At 32.8% G+C, this 22,639-nt stretch overlaps 2 protein-coding genes across 4 annotated transcripts in view; one reads left to right on the top strand and one right to left on the bottom strand.

Annotated features, from left to right (window-relative positions):
* The window catches only part of Cals (calsyntenin 1), a 457,567-nt gene that overhangs the window by 51,875 nt on the left and 383,053 nt on the right, over positions 1–22,639 (top strand). The window lies entirely within an intron of this gene.
* Positions 1–22,639, bottom strand: part of LOC140437016 (glucose dehydrogenase [FAD, quinone]-like) — a 97,878-nt gene that overhangs the window by 34,479 nt on the left and 40,760 nt on the right. For all 3 annotated transcript variants that reach the window (XM_072526235.1, XM_072526236.1, XM_072526237.1), the window contains one exon: positions 3,308–3,523. In XM_072526235.1, coding sequence (XP_072382336.1) covers positions 3,308–3,523 — 216 coding nt within the window. The remainder of the gene's footprint in view (positions 1–3,307; positions 3,524–22,639) is intronic.

The raw sequence follows: 22,639 nt of genomic DNA, 5'->3' as shown, positions 1-22,639 counted from the left end.
GAGGATGAGTTAGTAAGTGTTTAGGGCACTCTTTTGTCCTTCGAGAAATCGGTCTCGAAGGCGGATGAACCCTACAGAATTGTCAACGGCATAAGGATGCAGAAGGCAACAGGGAACCACTGCATTAAAGACTCATAGAGTACCCCTAGTAACAATCATCATGGCAGATATGCAAAAGAGAAGGACTGACCATGGACATCGGATAACAAGATCCGGCAGGGGAAGACAAATAGATAAATACAAGGCTTCCTCGGTCGTAAACCTGCGAAACCCTTATAATAAGAAAAAGATAACCATAAAAATTGCTAAATGGAATGTAAGGAGCTTATTCTCTTCGGGAAAATTAGATAACGCCGTGTTGGAAATGGATCGTTTGGGTATAGACATATTAGGCATGAGTGATACACAATGGCCAGGAAATGGCAAATGTCCCACAAATAATCATGGAATGGTTTATTATGCCGGAAGTGACACCACAACTCATCGATACGGAGTTGGAGTCATCATCTCAAAAAAATGGAAAGATGCTGTAGTAAACTTTACTCCATTCTCAGAGCGTGTGATGTTAATACAATTGAAAGATAAGAAGAACATAATAAACATCATACAAGTGTACACTCCTACAGCAGACAAAGACGAAGAGGAAATAGAACAATTCTATAATACTTTAAACGAGGTGATGAGAACAACAAAGAGACAACACATTAACATAGTAATGGGCGATCTGAACGCCAAGGTAGGTCAGGGTAAAGTCGGAGAAAATATCGGTGAATATGGCTTAAGTAACAGAAATGAAAGGGGTGACCGTTTAGTTCAGTTTTGTCAAAGTGAAGATTTAATAATAACTAATACATTATTTAAATTACCCCCAAGGCGACTGTATACGTGGACGTCACCTCAACACACTCAAGAAACAGTAATCAGAAACCAAATAGATTAAATAATGGTGACAAAAAGATACCGTAATGCCGTGAAATCTACTAAAACTTATCCTGGAGCTGATATCGGTTCGGATCATAATCCAGTAGTATCTGTGATAGAAGCTAGACTAAAGAAAATAAGAAAAACCATCATCCCAGCGTTAGACTTAAGCCAGCTAAAAAGTGAACACCTACGACAAACAGTGCAATAAGAAATAAACAACAGCCTCAGAATAGCAGAAAGTTAAATCCGCAGAACAGACAACATAGATGAAAAACTTAAGTATATAAACCATGGACGTATAAATAAAGACGTCCATGATATAAACACTACAATAAGAACTAAGGAACACCTAACCAGATCTGCAAAGAAACACAAGGTATGGATGACATCAGACATAATAGAACTAATGGACGAAAGACGTATAATGAAGAATAATGTACAAAAATACAGAGAGCTTGATAAGAACATAAAGCAAAGAATAAAGAAGACCAAAGAATTATGGATTGAAGAACAATGTGTAGAAATGGAAAACTATGAAAGAAAATATGACACATTCAATGTACATAAAAAAGTAAAAGAAATTACAGGAACTCAAAGAAGACATCAAATAAGTTTGCTTAAGAACAAAGACGGAAATATTATTATAGATTTAATTACTATTTAAATGGGAATAAGCCACAATTAAAGGTTAAAATACGTTTATTGACGTTTCAATTTCCACTTCGGAAATCGTTCTCGAGAACGATATCTCGGAACGGGACTATCTCTTCGGATATTCTTACACAAAGATGCCTAGACGTTAATTAGGAAGTACATGCATGTTTTATTGATTTTGAAAAAGCGTTTGACAGAGTACGAGTACGCTAAGAGAGATTCTTGAAAGAAAGGACATAGATAATAAAGATCTGCGAATAATTCTATATAAAATATATAATATATATATGTATATATAATATATATAATATATATATATATATAATATATATATATATATATATATATATATATATATAATATATATAATATATAAAATAATAATAATATAAAACATCACTTTCATTTAACAAACAATCACATATACCTTGCTCCTATTTCATTTGTTAACATCTTTCCCCTCAATAAACATCCTCGTTAATTGTCAGACAGTTACAACATTAACCGAAGATCACCCATCATCAGCAATTATAGGATAGTTTAAACTATGTATCAATATATATAATATATAAAATAATAATAATATAAAACATCACTTTCATTTAACAAACAATCACATATACCTTGCTCCTATTTCATTTGTTAACATCTTTCCCCTCAATAAACATCCTCGTTAATTGTCAGACAGTTACAACATTAACCGAAGATCACCCATCATCAGCAATTATAGGATAGTTTAAACTATGTATCACGAATCATTATTTAAAAATTCTTGTACCGGAATGTAAGTAGTATTTTGTTTGTTTCTAATTTATTACAATTCAATAGATTATCTCTTACCAATTTGTGGGTTTTCACTTTGTCTGCTAAATCAATTTTATGCATATTAATAAACAAAGACAGGTAATATTGGCGTAATTACTATAACCTTTTTTGATCTTTATCTTTATAAGACAGCACCCTAATATGGGCCTTTTATAATTTCAGCGATTAATTTACTTTGTACCGTTTGACCTGAAGATGCTTTGCAAAGTGTAGAAAGCGAAACCGGTCGTTTGGTAGTAAAACTAAATTGATTGTGATAAGTCTAATTTTATTTCTTTTACCTATTTTTGAATAAGTTTTAAAGGACTCAGGTTTTTGGAGGATTAACCTAGGTATCTTGACGAATAAGATCGAATTTTATGGTATGAAGAGATATTTAGTCTAAAGATTATCTGCTATATTCACTTTAATTATTAGATTTCCAAACCTTCAAAAAGATTTGTATCAGTTATTACTTTTCTTGGCTACTGATCTTTTACTCTGTCCATTGGTTTCCAACGCTTTTTATCTTTATCGGTGTCATACAGAATTTACGTTTGAGGGAACGGAAGATATCTTAAATTGAGAAAACAGTATATCTTTGTCGAACGCGTTAATTGAACATTTTTCTTATTATCTTGAAAAATGAATTAGTTCCATAACACCTATAAACCTATTTTTCGTTTTATTTCATATATTTCGTTCTACATATTGATTTTTTCTTGATGGTCTATTATTTCAATTTCTTCCTCCACCAGTTTAGTGTTATGCCCACTGGATTTAAAGACTATTTAATATCTATTCATTGTATATGTGTTTTCTAAATTATGGTTACTTCTTATTCATATTGTTGATTTTTTGTTTTGCCTTATTGAGAAATTAATATTGCCAAAATACAAGTATTTTTATTATAAATTTTACTCACCCAAACAAGCGGTTTTTTGTGGCGTACTTTTGAATCCCCAATTATAACTGGTCATTGCCTGAATCGCAAACATCCCTGGGATCATCGTGAAATTGTTGGGGTAGTGTCCGGCTTCCAACAGTAAAATTTTCCATCTGGAAATCTCTGAAAGTCTGCTTGCAATAACTGAACCAGTTGATCCAGCTCCGATGATGATGAAATCAAACGTCCCAAAGTCTAAAATATAAATTTGTTTTGTATTATACATATATATTTTGTATTAATCAGGCGAGCGAAAGGTGCAACAGTCAGAAAAGGTTTTTTACCGAAGAGGGCCGATGGGACAACGAGCCAGACGAAGACAGAGACTTGGGTATCAAGACAACTTAGAAGACGATTTAAAATCTATTGGAGTTAGGACATGGAAAAAAGTTGCCAGAGACAGGGATGAATGGAGGATTGTTCTGAAAAAGGCTTTGGCTTATTACGAGCTGTCATGCCACTGATGATGATGAATAATTAATAATGTTGTAAGTAGCCCGATGTTATGTTTTGAAAGTGGGAGGATAATCAGATTGCTTCAACTAATATAAGAAATATATGAATTTTGAATGAGAATTATAATCATTTTACATAAATCGGTATTAGAATTGAAAAAACCAGAAAAATAACAGCCTTCGCAATGTAGTGTTACTGCAGGATATCAATGCAAATGTTTTCTAAATAAGTTGTTAAGAACAAAAAATGTACAGTGAAATATAGACGAATAGCATATTTTTATCATATAATAAGAAAGTTTTTCTTCATTCCTCAGGTTTTAATGCAAGATAAAGTAAAACGGCGCATTTCATGGTTGAACAATATAGGAACAATTGATATAAAATAATTAAAAATTAGAAATACATATTATTTATAATTATAATAAATATATTAAAGTACATTATAAAAAATTAACCATCTACTCGTATATCATAAAAACTATTGAGAATGCTGCTATCTGCCAGAAATAAATTTGTTTTATTCTTTCTTTGTCTTTAAAAGTTTGTTATTCATTCTTATCAGGCAGTGACAGATTGAAGACAATATCTCAAAGTATATTCGACTAGTAAAAACTTGGATGAATTCAACCACAGCAAGAGCCAGTATGCCGAATGAACTTACTGACATCTTTCAAATAATCAAAACGCTAAACCAATAATATGGGCTGACCCGACACTGTTCCACCTGGCTCCTGAGTATGTCATAAAACAACAATGCAAAAAAAACCAATCTCCTACCAAATATCGCGTCGTATGCCGATGAAGTTATCATCATGTCTCACAGAACAGAGCAAAAATAAATATCTACCAAATTGGGGAAAATGGATAGAGGGAAATGTTGAAGTAGTAAAATTCTTCAAATATTTAAGGTTCATACTAAATAAAGAAGGAATAGAAGAAAGAGAAACTAAATGAAACATAATCAACGGCAACAAAGCCTGTTTCTCACTGACAATATACTCCAGTCGTATAATACGAAAATGCCACTAAACCTCTAAAAATCATACGAACAAGCTGAATTTTGCCGAGAATATTAATTTTGGGACCCCAAAAAAGATGCAAGAAAGTTTACCACTTTTACCCCTGGGCTTCCCCCTAAAACCCCACTCATAGGTTGGTAAAAACGCAAAAAAATCGATTTACAAAGAATCTGTACACCGTAGAAAAAAATGTTTCGCATAAAAAATGTAGCTGAGATAATTTTAAACAAAAATGTTAATAAGCATTTTTTGTGTAGAATGAACCGTTCTCTTAGAAACAACGTTTGAAGCGACCATCGATTTTGCATGCCAGTTAGGCGCGCGAAATCAATGTTCAATAAAATTTGTATCAGCTCGACGGTAAAAATTAGATATCTTTTGATTCAACTGACCTATCGACAAAAATCAGGAGGCGTTTTAAAGATAAAAAGTGCAGCTTTCGTATAGAGTTTTTGTATTTTGTCGCAAATAAACTCAAATTTTATACAGGTGTTAAATCAATAAACGTGGCGCGATTTTTGCCATTTTTTATGATTCTCGCGAGAACAATACAATTTATCCCTTTCATTGACTGGTCACTATGAAGTTTCGATTACCAGGGCCTAACCTTTGAAACCTATAGCAGGAAATTTTAGTTTTGAGTTATGGCAACAAATGTGAAGCATTTGAAATATGCTTATAAACGCTGGTTTTAAACTTTCACACAACAAACGATCTAAAACCTTTAAAACTTTTTTTTCAATTACACTAGTACCTTTTTCAAAAGAACAAAGCTTCTGCAATAAACTATACCCAAAACAGTCTTCTTAAATGCATTTCCCGTGACGTGTGATCGCTTGTAATGTAAAACATTAAATTCTGCGTTTTTTATTGATATTTGAAATGCCTCATATTTGATACCACAACTCAAAATTGAAATTTCATGTCATAGGTGTTAAGGATTGATCTCTAAAAATGGAAATTTTACTACAACTGGCAATGAAAGTGATCAATTTTATTGATCTCACGAGAATCGTAAAAAATGGCAAAAATCGCGCCACCTTAATTTATTTAACATCTTTATAAAACCTGAGTTTATTCTCGGCAAAATACAAAAATGCATACGAAATCTGCACTCTGCACTGAAAACTGCATAGAATTCATAATATAATCAATCATTCCACAATTCAAACCAAAACAATTAAGATTGATTTTCTTTTTCCTTTAGAATAGGTCAGTCCCTGTTGTGTAAATAGAGCAGGTATTGCGATGCTGAAATAGACCATTTATTGTAGCATATATTATGATAACTCTAATATTAATAATTAGAAAAGAGTAACTGACATAATGAAGCCAAAGTATTACTAAAAGGTAGATAATTTGCATATCTGTTCGTAAGGAAAGCTCTGCTTAATAAAGAAATTAAATTTTTTCTTCCTAATACCAAATTATATTTAAATGCTTTTCGTTCAGCATTATATTTTGGCAACTCATTACTCAGCATTCTCGAGCCGGATCTGTCTTCAATTTCCCTTTATATCCAATTTAATCCCTCCTGTTAAAATTATATTATTCCCACATGCACCAAGATAAACGTACGTATGTTTTGATTGAAAATGATTGATTATAGGGAATTAATTTGACTAATTCTCAATCTAGAGGTAGGTCTGGATAAACAACTCGATTAATATTGAAAGAGAAAATAATAGATTGTTGTTCGACAACAAATTCGAATTAGAAATGGATTTTACAAAGCTCAATTAAGTCCTATTTCAATTTGTACGATAAGCCCTGAGGTCTAACAAGGTCGTATGAAGGATTAGGTCGGTAAACTGTTTTGATTTTTAATACTTAGTATAGGGTTTCTGGTGATCATTAGAAGTCCATATTATACACGGGAAAAGACAACAAAACAATTATTGGTCGTAAACAAGTAAGGAATTAGTAATCAAAATAAGGCGCAGATATTGGGTATACTCTCAACGGCTGTTATTTGGAAATATGCCTAAATATGTAAATATGTCTTTTCTTTCGGCAGCGATCCACGAATCACCTGGTTTTTTTCTGGATATTCATTTTTAATCGCATCATTTTTCTTTCACAATAGTTTTGTTATCCAACATTATCATTTTATTTTTAGTAGTAAACTCCAACTTCAAATAAACTTGCTAGATGTTTTGTTTTTGTTCTGTTAACTCTCTTCATTCAGATGATCGTCACTTTTTTTCCGCCGTATTTTTTATGAAAAAACTTGATTTACACATATATCGGGAAGAGATGTTAGACAGGGAGATACTATATCTCTACAACTTTTTACCCTCACAAGATGTTTGTTCAAGATTTTAAATTAAGAATAATGCGAAATCAGGATCGTTGGCCGCTATTTCAGCAATATAATATTTGAGAACCATTTAGTACCTCAAACAAAAGACATCTCTAGGAGAATCTGCATGAATTGGTCAGTAGTAGGAAGCTCAGCGGGGTTTGAATCCTACCAATAATGCTATATGTAATGACACAATATTTACACAATACTTAATTGCTTTATCAGCGTTCGGTTAAAACAGGGATCGAGAGGACTATAGCTACATTAGGTAATCGGTAAAATTTCCCAAATAAAATGGCAATGGATAGGATACATAGCGCGGTAGGAACATGAAAGACAGACGAGAGATATTGTTCATTAGAGACAACGAAACCAAAAATGTAGTAGAGGAAGGCCACAGAAATAGCGGCTAGATGACATCAAAGCAAGACTGGATAGACATTAGTAGAAAACCAGCAGACAAGAAAATAATGGAAGTGAAAAATTGAACGCTTAAGGATAGGCCTACATCCATGAATGGATGAATACAGTCTGATAATTGAAGAACAAAAAGAAACATTAAATAATAATATATGTAGATGAGTCATAATAATAAAATCAACGAGATTTTACTATTGAAGGTCCTTGCTTTTAGATAGTAGCCCTTGTATTTTATTCTTTAGACTTTCGTTTTTTATTTTATCACTCTGATTTTTTTTGCTTTATTGGTGATTTGCTCTAACTATACCTATTCAGTTATTTGTTCTACAGTGATTTTGAGCTCTTTTTCAAAATTACAGAACACACAAACATAGAAAACAAGTAACTACATATACAATATAAATTAAATATACGAACTAAAGAAATTTTGCAAAATTCATTCTAAATAAATAATGATATGACAGCCAACAAAATATAACAGCAGAATGGGACATTTTTCGCACTTTTTTCGAAATAAACTGTTTGGTAGTCGTGTTCGCTCGCATTCGAAAAAAATCATCTTCGCCTTCGCCCCTCCTGTAAATAGCTTCTTGTCGGGATCATCTACGGCTTCGGCAATTTATCAATTTTGTGACGAGGTGATCTGATCTCTTATATCGACAGGAAGAGGGATAATGTAGGATCGAAAAACGTGTGCCTGGAATGGATGAAGTTCTTTGTTGAATATCAGAAGATCGCGAAAGAAATTTATGAAAAAGTACCAATAAGTCGTGTTATAAGATTTCCATTAAAATTTTCTTTAAGATTTCGAGAGCCAACATTTTGTCAACATTTTTAAGTGGGCACATCTGCTGATGTGAAAAAGTGAGATTGGGTGTCAACAGAACACTTAATTGAAGGCATAGCTAACATAAAAGCTGGGATTTTTATTTTTAAAATGAAAACCTGTTATTTATGGGTTTTTAATTAGCGTAAAAATCTTTTAGTTTTCCGATATATTATTAGTTCTATAGTCCAGTCGTCAGAGAGTTGACCCCTAAAAATCATACGAACAAGCTGATTTTTGCAGAGAATATTAATTCTGAGACTCCAAAAAAGATGCAAAAAAGTTTACCACTTTTACTCCCAGGGGGGGAAACGCAAAAAATCGATTTACCAAGAATCTGTACACCGTGGAGGAAACTTTTTTAAATAAAAAATGTAGCTGAGATAATTTTCAAAAAAAATGTTTATAAGCATTTTTTGTGTAGCATGAACCGTTCTCTTAAAAACAAGGCTTGAAGCGACCGTCGATTTTCCATATCAGTTACGTGCTCGAAATCAATGTTCAATACAATTTGTATCAGCGGGACGATAAAAATTCGATATCTTTTGATCTAAATGTCCTATCGGCAAAAATCAAGATGCGTTTTAAAGGCAAAGAGTGCAGCTTTCGCAAGCAGTTTTTGTATTTTGCCGAGAATAAACTCAGTTTTTATAAAGGTGCTAAATAATTAAAGTGGCGCGATGTTTGCCATTTTTTACGATTCTCGTGACATCAATAAAATTGATCACTTTCATTGACCAGTTATAGTAAAATTTCCATTTCTAGAGATCAATCCTTAAAAACTATGACACGAAATTTCAATTTTGAGTTGTGGCAACAAATATGAGGCATTTGAAATATGAATAAAAAACGCAGAATTTAATTTTTTACATTACAAACGATCACACGTCACGGGAAATGCATTTAAGAAGACTGTTTTGGGTATAGTATATTGCAGAAATTTTGTTCTTTTTAAAAACGTACTAGTGTAATTGAAAAAAAAGTTTTAAATGTTTTAGATCGTTTGTTTTATGACAGTTTAAATCCAGCGTTTTTAAGCATATTTCAAATGCCTCACATTTTTTGCCAAAACTTAAAACTAAAATTTTATGCTATAGGTTTCAAAGGTTAGGCTCTAGTAATCGAAACTTCATAGTGGCCAGTCAATGAAAGGGATAGATTGTATTGATCTCGTGAGAATAATAAAAAATCGTAAAAATCGCGCCACGTTTATTTATTTAACACCTGTATAAAATCTGAGTTTATTTGCGGCAAAATACAAAAACTGTATACGAAAGCTGAACTATTTCCCTTTAAAACGCATCTTGATTTTTGTCAATAGGTTATTTGAATCAAAAGATATCGAATTTTTACCGTCGAGCTGATACAAATTTTATTAAACATTGATTTTGCGCGCGTAACTAACATGCAAAATCGACGGTCGCTTCAAGCGTTGTTTCTAAGAGAACGTTTGATTCTACACAAAAAAATGCTTATTAACATTTTTCTTTAAACTTATCTCAGCTATATTTTTTATTTGAAATATTTTTTTGTGCGGTGTACAGATTCTTGGTAAATTGATTTTTTGCGTTTTTACCCCCCTACGGGGGGGTTTTAGGGGAAAGCCCGGGGGTAAAAGTGGTAAACTTTTTGCATCTTTTTTGGGGTCCCAAAATTGACATTCTTAGTAAAATTCAGCTTGTTCGTATAATTTTTAGAGTTTCAGTGTCATTTTCGTCTCTGACGACTGGAGTATATTAGTGTACTCCTTTTGGTTCTTGTTTTTTGTTTGTTTTTTTCCTGGACATGATCTCATCGTCAAATCATCTGTGATTTGCAATGGTATCAAATGGAATCCCTATTATATGAAAGATAGTTTATATCTTTTTATGGTTAATTAAGAAATGGGTATACGTTTTAAAGCAGGCCTAATAATACCTACACATTTTTATGGTTTACTAAAACTGCTGTCATGTCCTCAATTTTTGTCATAGTTGAAATCCGTTCAAAAGGTCGTGTCAGAATGCATTATCCAAAATTATTACATAACAACCGACATGTCTGGCTAGAAATCTAGTCCAGCTAATAAATACATTTTTCTTATTAAGATATAGTTTTTTTCTCCTCTCGAAGCCGTCGGTTCTACGCCGGTCGTATATACTTCAGTCATTTGGCTTATTGTACATGTTCCATTAACTATACCGTTATGATCTTATATAATCATATATATTATTTAACTCTACAAGAGCTATAATTGCACAAGTCTCGCAGCTCCCTTGGGTACTGCTTAGACAAAACTTTTGTGTCATTCATCTAATGGATCTGATGGTGTTACATCTCGGGATTGGGAACTTAGGGAGCATAGTAGTCGCAGCAAAAATCTTACCATAAGATGAACCAGTTATGGTGCGAATGTCTGGTGATTTGCATAGTGAGCACGGTGTAGGTTTTGTATGTGTGTATGTTTATTTATATTTAAGTTGACATAAATAATCTTTTTTTGTAACTGTTTTAACATTTATTTTTTTAAATATCAATTACTCTTTGGATTTAAGCCGGAAAACTGTAAAATACAAATATTTCTGGAAACGGTTTAAAACACTGCAACGAGTTTCTTGAGAAAAATAAACTGACATAACTTTGGCGGACGGAGCGGACAAATAAAATATTTATTTAAAACAAAGTCCAAAAATTTGAAAAGGAAGTAAAAGTGAATAGAGTAGATTCCTTCACAGATTGAAATAATAGTGATAAGCATTACCAGAGTAGGTGATTGTAGACGATGTCTGAGATCTGATAGCTTTGAGACTTATTTTTAAATGACGTATATTTTTATGTTTTAAAACATATTTTTTGTGTTCTTGTAGGTTTTTTTAGTAGATACACGCCATTTACAAGCCCCTAAATATTCTAATTTTGATCCAAATGTTCACGATAGAACATTTGCTTTTCTTAATACTGCTTTTAGTAGTTTGCAATTTACTAGCTTATCATTGCTGATTTTCTCCTATTAACCAATGGACAGCCGAAGTGTGACCTCACGGCGGCCATATTGTTATTATTACTTTCCAAAGAAAAGTTGAAATGCCCAATCTCAAGACTTTTTAATTTCTATAAAGTTAACATTTTGCTTCATCTGCTGCTTTTTTTTAAGCATAGTGTTTTTTACGATAATACCATCATAATTCAGTGTTTTATTTCTATGAAATATAGTTAAAAAGTTTAAATAAAAGAAACTCTAACCTTACTTTATTAATACATGCTTTTTATTGCTATTTTTATAAAACAACATACTTTATTATTTACAAAACATTGTAAAATTGTTGTAGTAACTATTAGAATACTTAGATATTGCAAAAATCGGAAAGATTCTGTAAAAAAAAATGAAGAAATAACGAAAAATACAAATTATCCACACTCAACAAGGCTTGTTTGGGAAGTTAAACTGACAGATGTCAATAAAATCTACGTCATCACTCCGGCAGTCCATAGTTCACTAACAAACATCATGTGGAGACGAAAGAAATGTTAAACTAAAGAAGTATAGGAGATGGAAGAATTAATATTTTATAGGACAGAAAGTTTTAATCTCCTTTATTAAAAATATAATGTAATAGATAATTTTTGTAGTAAAATAGCTTTACACATCACCCCTTACAATATTTTAGATTACTTTGGTGCCTTTAGTACCAAGTACTAAAGGCACCAAAGTGCTTTAGTACCAAAGGATAGTTAACACGAATCGCAATAATGTAGCAAATCTGATTAAAAATAATTTACATTCTGAAACATTAAATGAGGATTTCCTGAGAGAAAAGCAGCTTATTGTCAGAGAGATATTTTAGGGCTAGCGGTTTCTGTTAACGACAAAAGGTTAAATGAAATATATATGAACACAACCAGAATAAAACACTTATCCAAACCCCTTTAATTTTATCCTACGTTTCTCTACAACAAGGATCTTTTTTAGCTGTTAGAGATGTGCGACAACGTGATTTTTAAATCGCGTTTATATTTCTTCCTATGATTTTTAATGGTGCTTTTAAAATGTATTTATGAATATCTTATTTAGTGGAGAATTGGTTCACTATTAAATTATGTAGGAACAATAAATCCCTTTTTATATTTCCAAAGACGAGAAACCATACATCAACAATGTCATCGTCAGTGTCTCATCGTCAACCAGCCGTCACTGCTACAAAAACTATTGCCTGGAGCCTGGTGACATTTTAAGCACTTCTATTCACTTTTTTCCCATAATAAACCTTAGAATAGTATAAAACTATCCTATTTAATACAAGAGATTCGAATATGAATTTGGACCGGTTTGTTGACTATATAGTTAAAACATATGATTGTCTTAATTTTGGAGGTGATTAAACTAAATGCTCCCTGTTACACAGGTTGACATCAAAAAATATTCGATACGAAATCTTAAATAAAGAGATCCACTTATTTTATGTAACATGTATTACAATTAAAATGAGTAAACATCTAATTTTAGATACCAGTAATAAAGGTTTCGCATTTATGCAATAAAAGTCATATGTTCTAAAAATGTTGATAACATTAAAGCCTATTTGGAGCAGAGATATAATCAGCGACCGGTTTCGCCTTTCTGCTCGTTTCCTTTATATTTTTATTTGTAGAGGCAGATGTTACTGATTTCTGAGTTCTCATCTGGGCTATCTCTTTTGTCTCCAAAAGAGAGTCCATTCTGTTGCCACAAGTTGGTACCGTGCCACGGCTATGGTAACCCAGAGTTCGCTAGTTCCATCAGCCGTCTCTTAGGCAACACTTTTCTCTCGTGCCATCTATCCTATGGTCACGATTGCGTTATACCTCGGGATTGGGGCGGCTCAGTAGTCGCAGAAAAAATGTCACCGTGTAAAATACGTTTGATTTGACGTTTAGATTTCTACCTCTTAAAAGGCCACAAGAAAATAACTTAAAAAAATGTGTATTTTGTGTTATTTACACCATTATTACACTACAAATTATTTACACCTCTCCTATTATGCTATGCTCAAAAACGTTCCAATTAATTATCGGGAAAGGCCATGTCGGGGATAATAACTTCCCCATCCAGTCTGTCCTGCTTGGGGTCCTACTCAGTATAGAGTAGAGAGGAATACTTGTGACATCTGTGAAAATGGTATCTGGAAAATGAGATACACCTATGAAATATATAACAAATGCAAACGTATTCCAAATAGAAAAGATGTGACAGATTTCACAAAAAGTGAAAGAAGATTGGTGGAACATTTAGCATGACCACAAAAATGTCAACAACAGAACAACCTTCTCCGACGGATACTTATGTTAAAAAATGGATGAAGTCAAGGTAGGAAAAGATTTAGGGATGGAAGGATGTTAGGGATTAGTGCGACAAACTGGAAACGGTTGGGTATGGATAGAACTCAATGGTGAAGTCTCTAATTCACCATTTTAATAATCAATTTTATAAGAGGTCGAAAGCTTGTTCTAAAAACTATTTTCAGACTTTTTTACTTTTATTAATTTATGCAACACACATCGCAACGTATAACATTATATAACATAATTGTTTTCTTTCGAATTATGCACAATTCTGCTCTGTGATTTCCTGCTATCAATATAAAAATCACGTGAAGGTCGGAAAATATCTCTCATCTCTATCCACTGTCGACAGCATTCACTAGAACGTGATAAATTTCAATTGCGGATTATGTTTGTCTGCTTCGGCGTTCACCGCGCCAAGTGCCCTAACAGGAACGACGCCCTGCAACAGCAAAACCAAAAAGGTTATTGCGGTTTCAGAAACGCAGTTCAATGGTTACGTCGATTAATGCACTTTACCGGAATCTCTTGCTAATGACTGAACCCGTAAAAGTTTCTCTTTCTGGATTTAAAATTCATTTCCTTGCATTCAGTTTCATAGTTACTCAAATCTGTTCGAAGTATTGTTATCAGTTTGTTTTATGACACTCCTGTTAAAATGATTTTTTGAGAATACTTAAAAAGATGTTTTTAGTCTTTTTAACATTTGTGCTAAAGATGATCTATTGTTTGTAATCAGCAGAACGAGACAATATAAAAAATTAAAACAATAAACGCCAGCATATTGAGAATTATGATATTTATTTTATATATATATATATATATATATATATATATATATATATATATATATATATATATATATATATATATATATATATATATATATATATGAATGATAAACTTGAAATTTCCCCGAGAGCTATATGCACTTTCTGTGGTTTTCCGGGTTTGCCTCCGCATTGAATAATTTTGGTTTTGAGAAAAATCATTGTTTAACATTTTGTTCGGCAAGGTCGCACTGCCATCGTGAAGTTAGGTAGTAGCGCTTTTTGCTGGTGCTTGAAGTAAATGCTTTACTTTTGGCAAGTGCGATCTTGCCGAAACCTCGTCAAAACAATGATTTTTTTAAAACTAAAATTATTCAACGCGAAATAAACCAGAAACTCAGGATTGCACACTCAAAAGAGTATACCCTGGCCAACAGTACAATACGTCAAACATTCCGTGTATGAATCGGTACCATTAGGATCTTATAACGATATTTCTGCATAACTCCTGCTTCATCAGAGATCCAGGAAAAATACATTTGGTGACGATGAACGAAACACGATTTTTTGAGTAGCTCAAAAGCATAGAAACAGATTTTGTTAAATCGTGTTTCGTTTATCGTCACGAAAATAGGTGGCACCTCTTGTAACTACCACGAGTTGTGGAGCAGAGACATTCGCCGACCGTCTGTGTATGGATTTGTATCTTTCCCGGATCTCTAATGAATCAGGGGTTATGCAGAAATAACGTTATAAGATCCTAACTGGTTCATCTTATGGTAAGATTTTTGTTGCGACTACTATGCTCCCCAAGTTCCCAATCCCGAGATGTAACACCATCAGATCCATTAGATGAATGACACGGGGGAAAAGTGTGTCTAAGCAGTGCCCAAGGGAGCTGCGAGACTTGGGCAATTATAGCTCTTGTAGAGTTAAATAATATATATGATTATATAAGATCATAACGGTATAGTTAATGGAACATGTACAATAAGCCAAATGACTGAAGTATATACGACCGGCGTAGAACCGACGGCTTCGAGAGGAGAAAAAAACTATATCTTAATAAGAAAAATGTATTTATTAGCTTGACTAGATTTCTAGCCAGACATGTCGTTTGTTATGTAATAATTTTAGATAATGCATTCTGACACGACCCTTTAAACGGATTTCAACTATGACTGACAGAAAAGCCGTTGTGCATAGTTGACTATGAAAAAAATGTATACCGAGGATATGGTCAAAACGGAATTGAGGACAATAGTCAAAGAATATCGTGGTAAATCTCGCCAATATACTGTTGATGCAATGACGAGATGGTACCAGTGTACTATTCCAAACTTTATAGAGATGAAACACTAAAAAACTGGAACAAGAAATGTGGACAGTTGGGAGTAAGAATTGAGGACAACTACATCCATAGCCTTTTGTTTGCCGATGATCTAATAATTTTAGCAGAAGACGAAAGACGACATCGTCTACATGATAAAAAAGTTGAAAGATCGGGTTAGGAAATTAATTATGTTAAAATGCAATAAATGGTCATTGGAAATACTGCACAGGACCTGAAGGTGAAGAACAAATCAATAAAACAAACAAATGAATATAAATACTTGAGTGTTACTCAACAAATAACAACACTATAACAAATAAAGGAACAGACAAAACGGATATAATAAGTAAAATGGAGAAAGGAAAGACAACAACAAAACGCCAAATCTTAAAAAAAAGGCTCAGACATTTGGGTGACAAATAAATGAATGCAATGGAAATGATGAAAAAAGCGATCTCACTGAAGAAGATATATTATAGGAAGAATTGGTGGTTGGAATGTGGTAAACGGCAAATATAACTTGCTATGTAAAGCCACGGATAAATAAGTAAGTAAAATATTTTATTAGGTAATAAATAAGAAGTAGCTAAAAATAAAAGTAAGTAATGTAATCAAAAAAAATTGAGGACATGACAGCAGTTTAAGTAAACCATAAAAAGATATAAACTATCTTTCGTATAATAGGGATTCCATTTGATACCATTGCAAATCACATATGATTTGACGATGAGATCATGTCCAGGAAAAAAGCAAACAAAAAACAAGAACCAAAAGGAGTACACCAATATATTCCAGTCGTCAGAGACCAAAAAAACACTGAATCTCTAAGAATTATACGAACAAGCTGAATTTTACTTTGGGACCCCAAAAAAGATACAAAAAAGTTTACCACGTTTACCCCCGGGCTGTACCCTAATCCTAATGATACCGATTCATACACGGAATGTTTATGCGCTGTTGCGCCATATGTATGGTCTTTCAATTCATGTTTATAGAAATATTTACTAGTATTATTAGATGTTGCTCTTGAAATATGTAAATGCCAGATATATATCATCCGTTGAAACTTTTTTCTCGACTACGAGACAAACTATACTGTTTTAGAAATCGTTCCCATCTGGACTGCAACGCAGGCTGGTAGGTCCATAGATGTTTACGAAATACAGAGGGGATGGAAATTTGAAATTAGAATTTCGCCCAAATTATCTCGAAAACGTAATCCACCTTGATTAATCCTCTGAATAAAGGGTATATATTTCAAGGATTATTTCAAATAATAATTAATAGTTTCAAATAATAAATAAGAGCCAGAGAATACCAACTTATGATATCTCATGATAACACGATACCTGGATCAGGTTAGCGAATAAGAAGAGACTTAATTTGCAGGATTAAAATACCAATAACGCTCTTATTTCAGCTTGATTGAATTCCAGACTTGTCCGATTATTTCAGTTTATACTGAATCGTTAGGCTCATTTTGCATTTAATCAAACACGGTAAAATGTGCTGCTAAGCTTTCAGACTTGCCTAATTAATAACATTATAAATTCCGAATCGTTTCAGGGACTATAAAATGCTTTTAAATTTTATTTCACTTAATGCTTAATGTGTTTAAATTTCTTAAAGGGGACTGACTGAGTCGTTTAAATGGTGTAAAAACTGAATAAAACGGTTTATTTGAATAAAAAAGAAATGACAAAAGACGGAAAAAAAGTCGATCGATATCAGATAATATTTTGAGGGGGCGTTGTTTCTTATCGATTGTGCAATAGAATTTGATTTTATGAAAGCTTTAATTAAAAAAAATAGAAATTTTATCATAAACAAATGGATTTGTACCCAGAAGAATATTATGAGACAAGACTCAAAAAACTGTATGCAATAAAGACTCGTTTTAATTATTGTTTATAAGTTTAGATTTTGTTCTAACAATCATTACCACAATATGTTTAGATGTTCTTGGCTCCTTTTAGGACTAAAATCCATAAATATAGTGACTTATGTGGTCGAAAGAATAAAATGACGATGGAGTACAAATTGAAAAAAGGGACATTCCCCAGCGAATGCTAGGAGTTAAAGTATTATTGAAGTTAATATCAATGAATCAGATTTTTTCTCAGCGCACAAGCAGTTAAGAAATAAATAAAACTCATCTTTCCTAGAGGGTTAAAGTCTACATTTATTCTGTCGTAATTAGAGTAGATATGGTTTAAACATCTGCAATTACAAGTCCTTATATTAAAAGATGTAAAGAGATGAGAGAGGAAATGGATACCTGGAAGAGACAATCAAAATGGTTGACATATCTATAGAATTACTGTCTATATATTTATCGTGCCTTATTGTACCCATATTGCTTTCTATCCAGTGCCGCTCTAGCATATACTTCAGATCATCAGTCCATCTCATCAGAGGTCTTCTTATCCCGTTTTTTCTCGTGTACGATCTCAACAATTAAATTAAATAATTATAATTGCTCTATATATTTAATTTAAAAGTACTTTCGAAAAGAAATGTTTTGTTAATACACTTGATAACCGAGTTCACATCGATACTCCAAACCGAGCGGACGTTAAATGGTTCTCCGTTATCAACATGCGACCGGTTTTATCGAATTGAACAGATAAGTAAATGTTAAGTGATTAAAAATCAATCAATTAGTAATAGACTTAAAAACAATAAACTCATCAAATTAAATTTAAAAACAATTCAGTAATTTATTTATAATGTTTCCAACGGGGAATGGACCAGGATTCGACAACTACATAGTTAGCCAACAAATGCAAAATGTAAACAGCCAGCCATTACCAATCCAGTATCCATCAAACCAAATGAATTGTTATCCACAAATGCAGATTCCAAACAACACACAGGGTCAATCACAAATCAACAATATACAAGGTTATCCACAAATCTCATCACAAACACCAGGTATGTACAATATACAAATAAATCAACCAACCACCAATTCTTCGACGAATATGATATTTCCGCCCAATCAAGAACAATATATAAATCAACAAAACGCGCCACACAACAGCAATATAAATAACAGAAATAGCCAGCAATACTACAAAATGTCATCAACAAGCGATGACGAACCAGAAAGTGCAAATGTGTCAACAAAAAACTCATGGCAAGTAGTTAAAACTACAAAACGCAGAAAAATTAGATCAAATGTAGAAACAGATAAAGAAGATGATACCATTACACTATCGAACAAATATAATACACTAACGGACACCCAAGAAAATGAAACCAATCAAAATGAAACAGTGCCAAAAAAACCTAAACCACCACCAATATTTGTTTACGGTGTAAGCGACTTCCCAGAAATGAGGAAAAAATTTACAGAAATAGCTGAAGCTGAACAATACGAAACCAGGACTATGGCAAATAATACAGTCAAAATAATTTGTAGCGATCCAGAAATATACAGAAAATTATCAAGATATATGAGAGAGAACAACATTATTCATCACACATATCAACCAAAGGAAGAAAGGGCCTATAGAGTCGTAATTAAATACCTTCACTATTCACATGCAACAGAAGATATCAAAGAAGAACTGACAAAACTGGGTCACAAGGTAAGAAACATCATTAATGCTAAACATAGGATTACAAAAGAGCCGGTAAATATGTTCTTTGTTGACCTTGAACCAACAGACAATAACCAAGATATTTATAAAATTCAGAAATTACAACACTGCAATATACAAATTGAACCACCCATAAAAAACAAAAATATCATCCAATGTATGAGATGTCAATTATATGGCCATTCAAAAACATATTGCAATATACCATATGTCTGTGTGAAATGTGGAGGGCAGCACAGCACAAACAGCTGTAAAAAGAACAAGAACCGACCAGCTACAAGTGCTTTATGTGGAGGAGATCACTCAGCTAACTATAAAGGATGCGAATATTATCGTAATTTAAATAGAAATAAAAATATAGCATAAACTACATATAATCATCACCAAAATATGTCGCAAGCACGTAACAGAAACTTTATACCCAATACAGTAAGACCAAATGTAAGCTATGCTAATGCAGTGAGTAATAGACAACCTCCTGCTGCTCCTTCAGATAACCAAGATTCAAACACTATTCTTATGAAGTTTTTAGAAGAATTCAAAGCCATGTTTAATCAAATCTTGCAACAAAACAGCATGGTAATAAACATGCTAAGTAAACTCGTATGCAAATAAAATTCTTTCTACGAATAGCTGAATGGAACGCCAATGGCCTGCTGAATCATAAGGACGAAGTTAATATTTCTACAAGAAAATTTTATAGATATATTATTAATAAGTGAGACACATTTTACAGACAAATCGTATTTTAAAATACCTCATTATCTAACGTACCATACTAACCACCCAGACAAGACAGCCCATGGAGGTACAGCAATCTTGATTAAACATTTCATGATGGGAAGTTATATAACAGACTGTATCCAAGCTACAGTAATTAAAGTGTGCTCATTACCTTACGAAATAACAATATCAGCAGTATATTGCCCTCCAAAGCCCAATATTAAAAAAACCGATTTCGGATCCTTCTTCAATACTCTAGGTCCAAAGTTTATCGCAGCTGGTGACTTTAATAGTAAACACACTTACTGGGGATAAAGATTAATAACAACAAAGGGGAGAGAGCTCTATAGCTTAATTCAAGAAAATAAATACTCATATTTATCAACAGGAACACCAACGTACTGGCCAACGGACCCCAAAAAAAGACCAGACCTCTTAGATTTTTGCATCATAAAAGGAATATCTAACACCTTTATGGACATAGTTCCAAATTATGATCTATCTTCATATCATTCACCAATTATTGCAACAATTAGCACATGCGTTATTAACAAACAACCTACTCCAAAACTGCATGGACCTAGAACAGATTAGAACCTTTACCGAAAAATACTGGATGAAAACATTAAACTAAATGTAAGACTAAGAAGCCCTTCAGAAATAGAAGCAGCTACAAACAACCTTATAACTTTATTGCAAAACGCTGCAAAAGAAACGACACCGAACGATGCAGATAAAAATAAAATCGAGAATAGAATAAATATTCCACTAGAAATTAAAAAGCTCATTGCTGAAAAAAGAAGAGCAAGAGCCAAATGGCAACAAAGTCGGAACCCAGCGGATAAAACGTTTTGCAATCGCTTAACCAATAAATTAAAAACACAACTAAAAATTGCAAGAGAAGAGTCAGTCAAAAAATATGTAACACAACTTAATAGATACGACCATTCAATATGGAAACCAATCAAATCATCCTTAGAACCTCAAGCAATATCCCCACCAGTAAGAAAAACCACAGACACACAGAACCAATGGGCAAGAAGCGATAAAGAAAAATGAGAATTATTTGCTGAACATTTAGCAACAGTATTCCAACCACACAACAATGAAGAAGATCAAGAAATTATTAATCATTTAAACTCAGAACAACTATCAGTAAATCCAATAAAATTAACAACACCCAAAGAACTTAAAGAAGAAATCTTAAGACTAAATATCAAAAAGTCACCAGGAATTGACCTAATAACACAAAAAATGTTAAAAGAATTACCAAAAAAGGGTATAGTAATCCTTACATATATATTTAACGCAATATTAAGATGTAATTATTGGCCTAACAATCTAAAAATTGCAGAAATACTTTTATTTCCAAAACCAGGAAAGGATCCAAGTGAAGTCTCATCCTATCGACCTATCAGTCTGTTATCAACAATCTCCAAATTACTAGAAAAACTTTTAATAAAAAGAATAGATCCAGACTTTACAGGCGCAGATTGGATACCAAATTATCAGTTTGGATTTCGACGAGAACACTCAACTATCCAGCAATGCCACCGAATAACCCATAAAATCAATTTAGCATTAGAAGAAAAGGAATATTGCCCAATGGTATCACTAGATGTACGTCAAGCTTTTGATAAGGGTTGGCATAAAGGACTTCTTTATAAAATTAAACAAATATTACCACCATTCTTTAGAATACTTACATCATACTTGGAAAACCGACAGTTTAGAACACAAGTAAATGGAGAAATATCCAAAACGCATCCCATTAAGGCGGGAATTCCACAGGGCAGCGTCCTGGGACCTTTATTATATATATTATATACGTCTGATCTACCAACATCACATAACGTAACAATTGGCACATTTGCAGATAACACAGTAGCACTTACAAGTCACAAACACATTAACATAGCTACACAATAACTCCAAGACTATTTGTATGAGCTTGAAAACTGGCTAAAACAATGGAAAATAAAAATAAATGAAAACAAGTCAACCCACGTAACTTTTACTTTACGACGAGAAACACCACCACCAATATATATCAACAATGAAGAAATACCCAGAACTAAAACAACCAAATACCTAGGGCTACACCTGTACCAAACCCTGTGTTGGAAAGAACACATCACCAAAAAAAAAACAAATACAACTAAGACAAAAAGAAATCAATCGGTTAATTGGAAAAAACTCCAAGCTGTCAATAAATAATAAAATTCTAATTTATAAAACAGTTATCAAATCAATATGGACATATGGCATAGAGCTATGGGGCTGTAGTAGTAAATCTAATATTGCTATTATGGAAAGATGCCAATCAAAAATCTTAAGAGTAATTGTTGATGCACCCTGGTACGTAATCAACCAAAGAATCTATGAGGATCTCAATATTTCAACAGTGAAAGAAGTATACCAGCAAAAGAAATTACAATACATTCAAAAAGTGAACACACACTCCAATCCATTAATTTCCGCAATACCTCAACATCGAGTTATCAGAAGACTAAAGCGACGTTGGCCAACAGACCAGTAACGTGGACCCGTGATT

Source organism: Diabrotica undecimpunctata, chromosome 3, assembly GCF_040954645.1.
Source record: "Diabrotica undecimpunctata isolate CICGRU chromosome 3, icDiaUnde3, whole genome shotgun sequence".
In the NCBI taxonomy this organism is placed as follows: Eukaryota; Metazoa; Arthropoda; class Insecta; order Coleoptera; family Chrysomelidae; genus Diabrotica; species Diabrotica undecimpunctata.
This window is presented reverse-complemented; position numbering and strand designations above follow the sequence as displayed.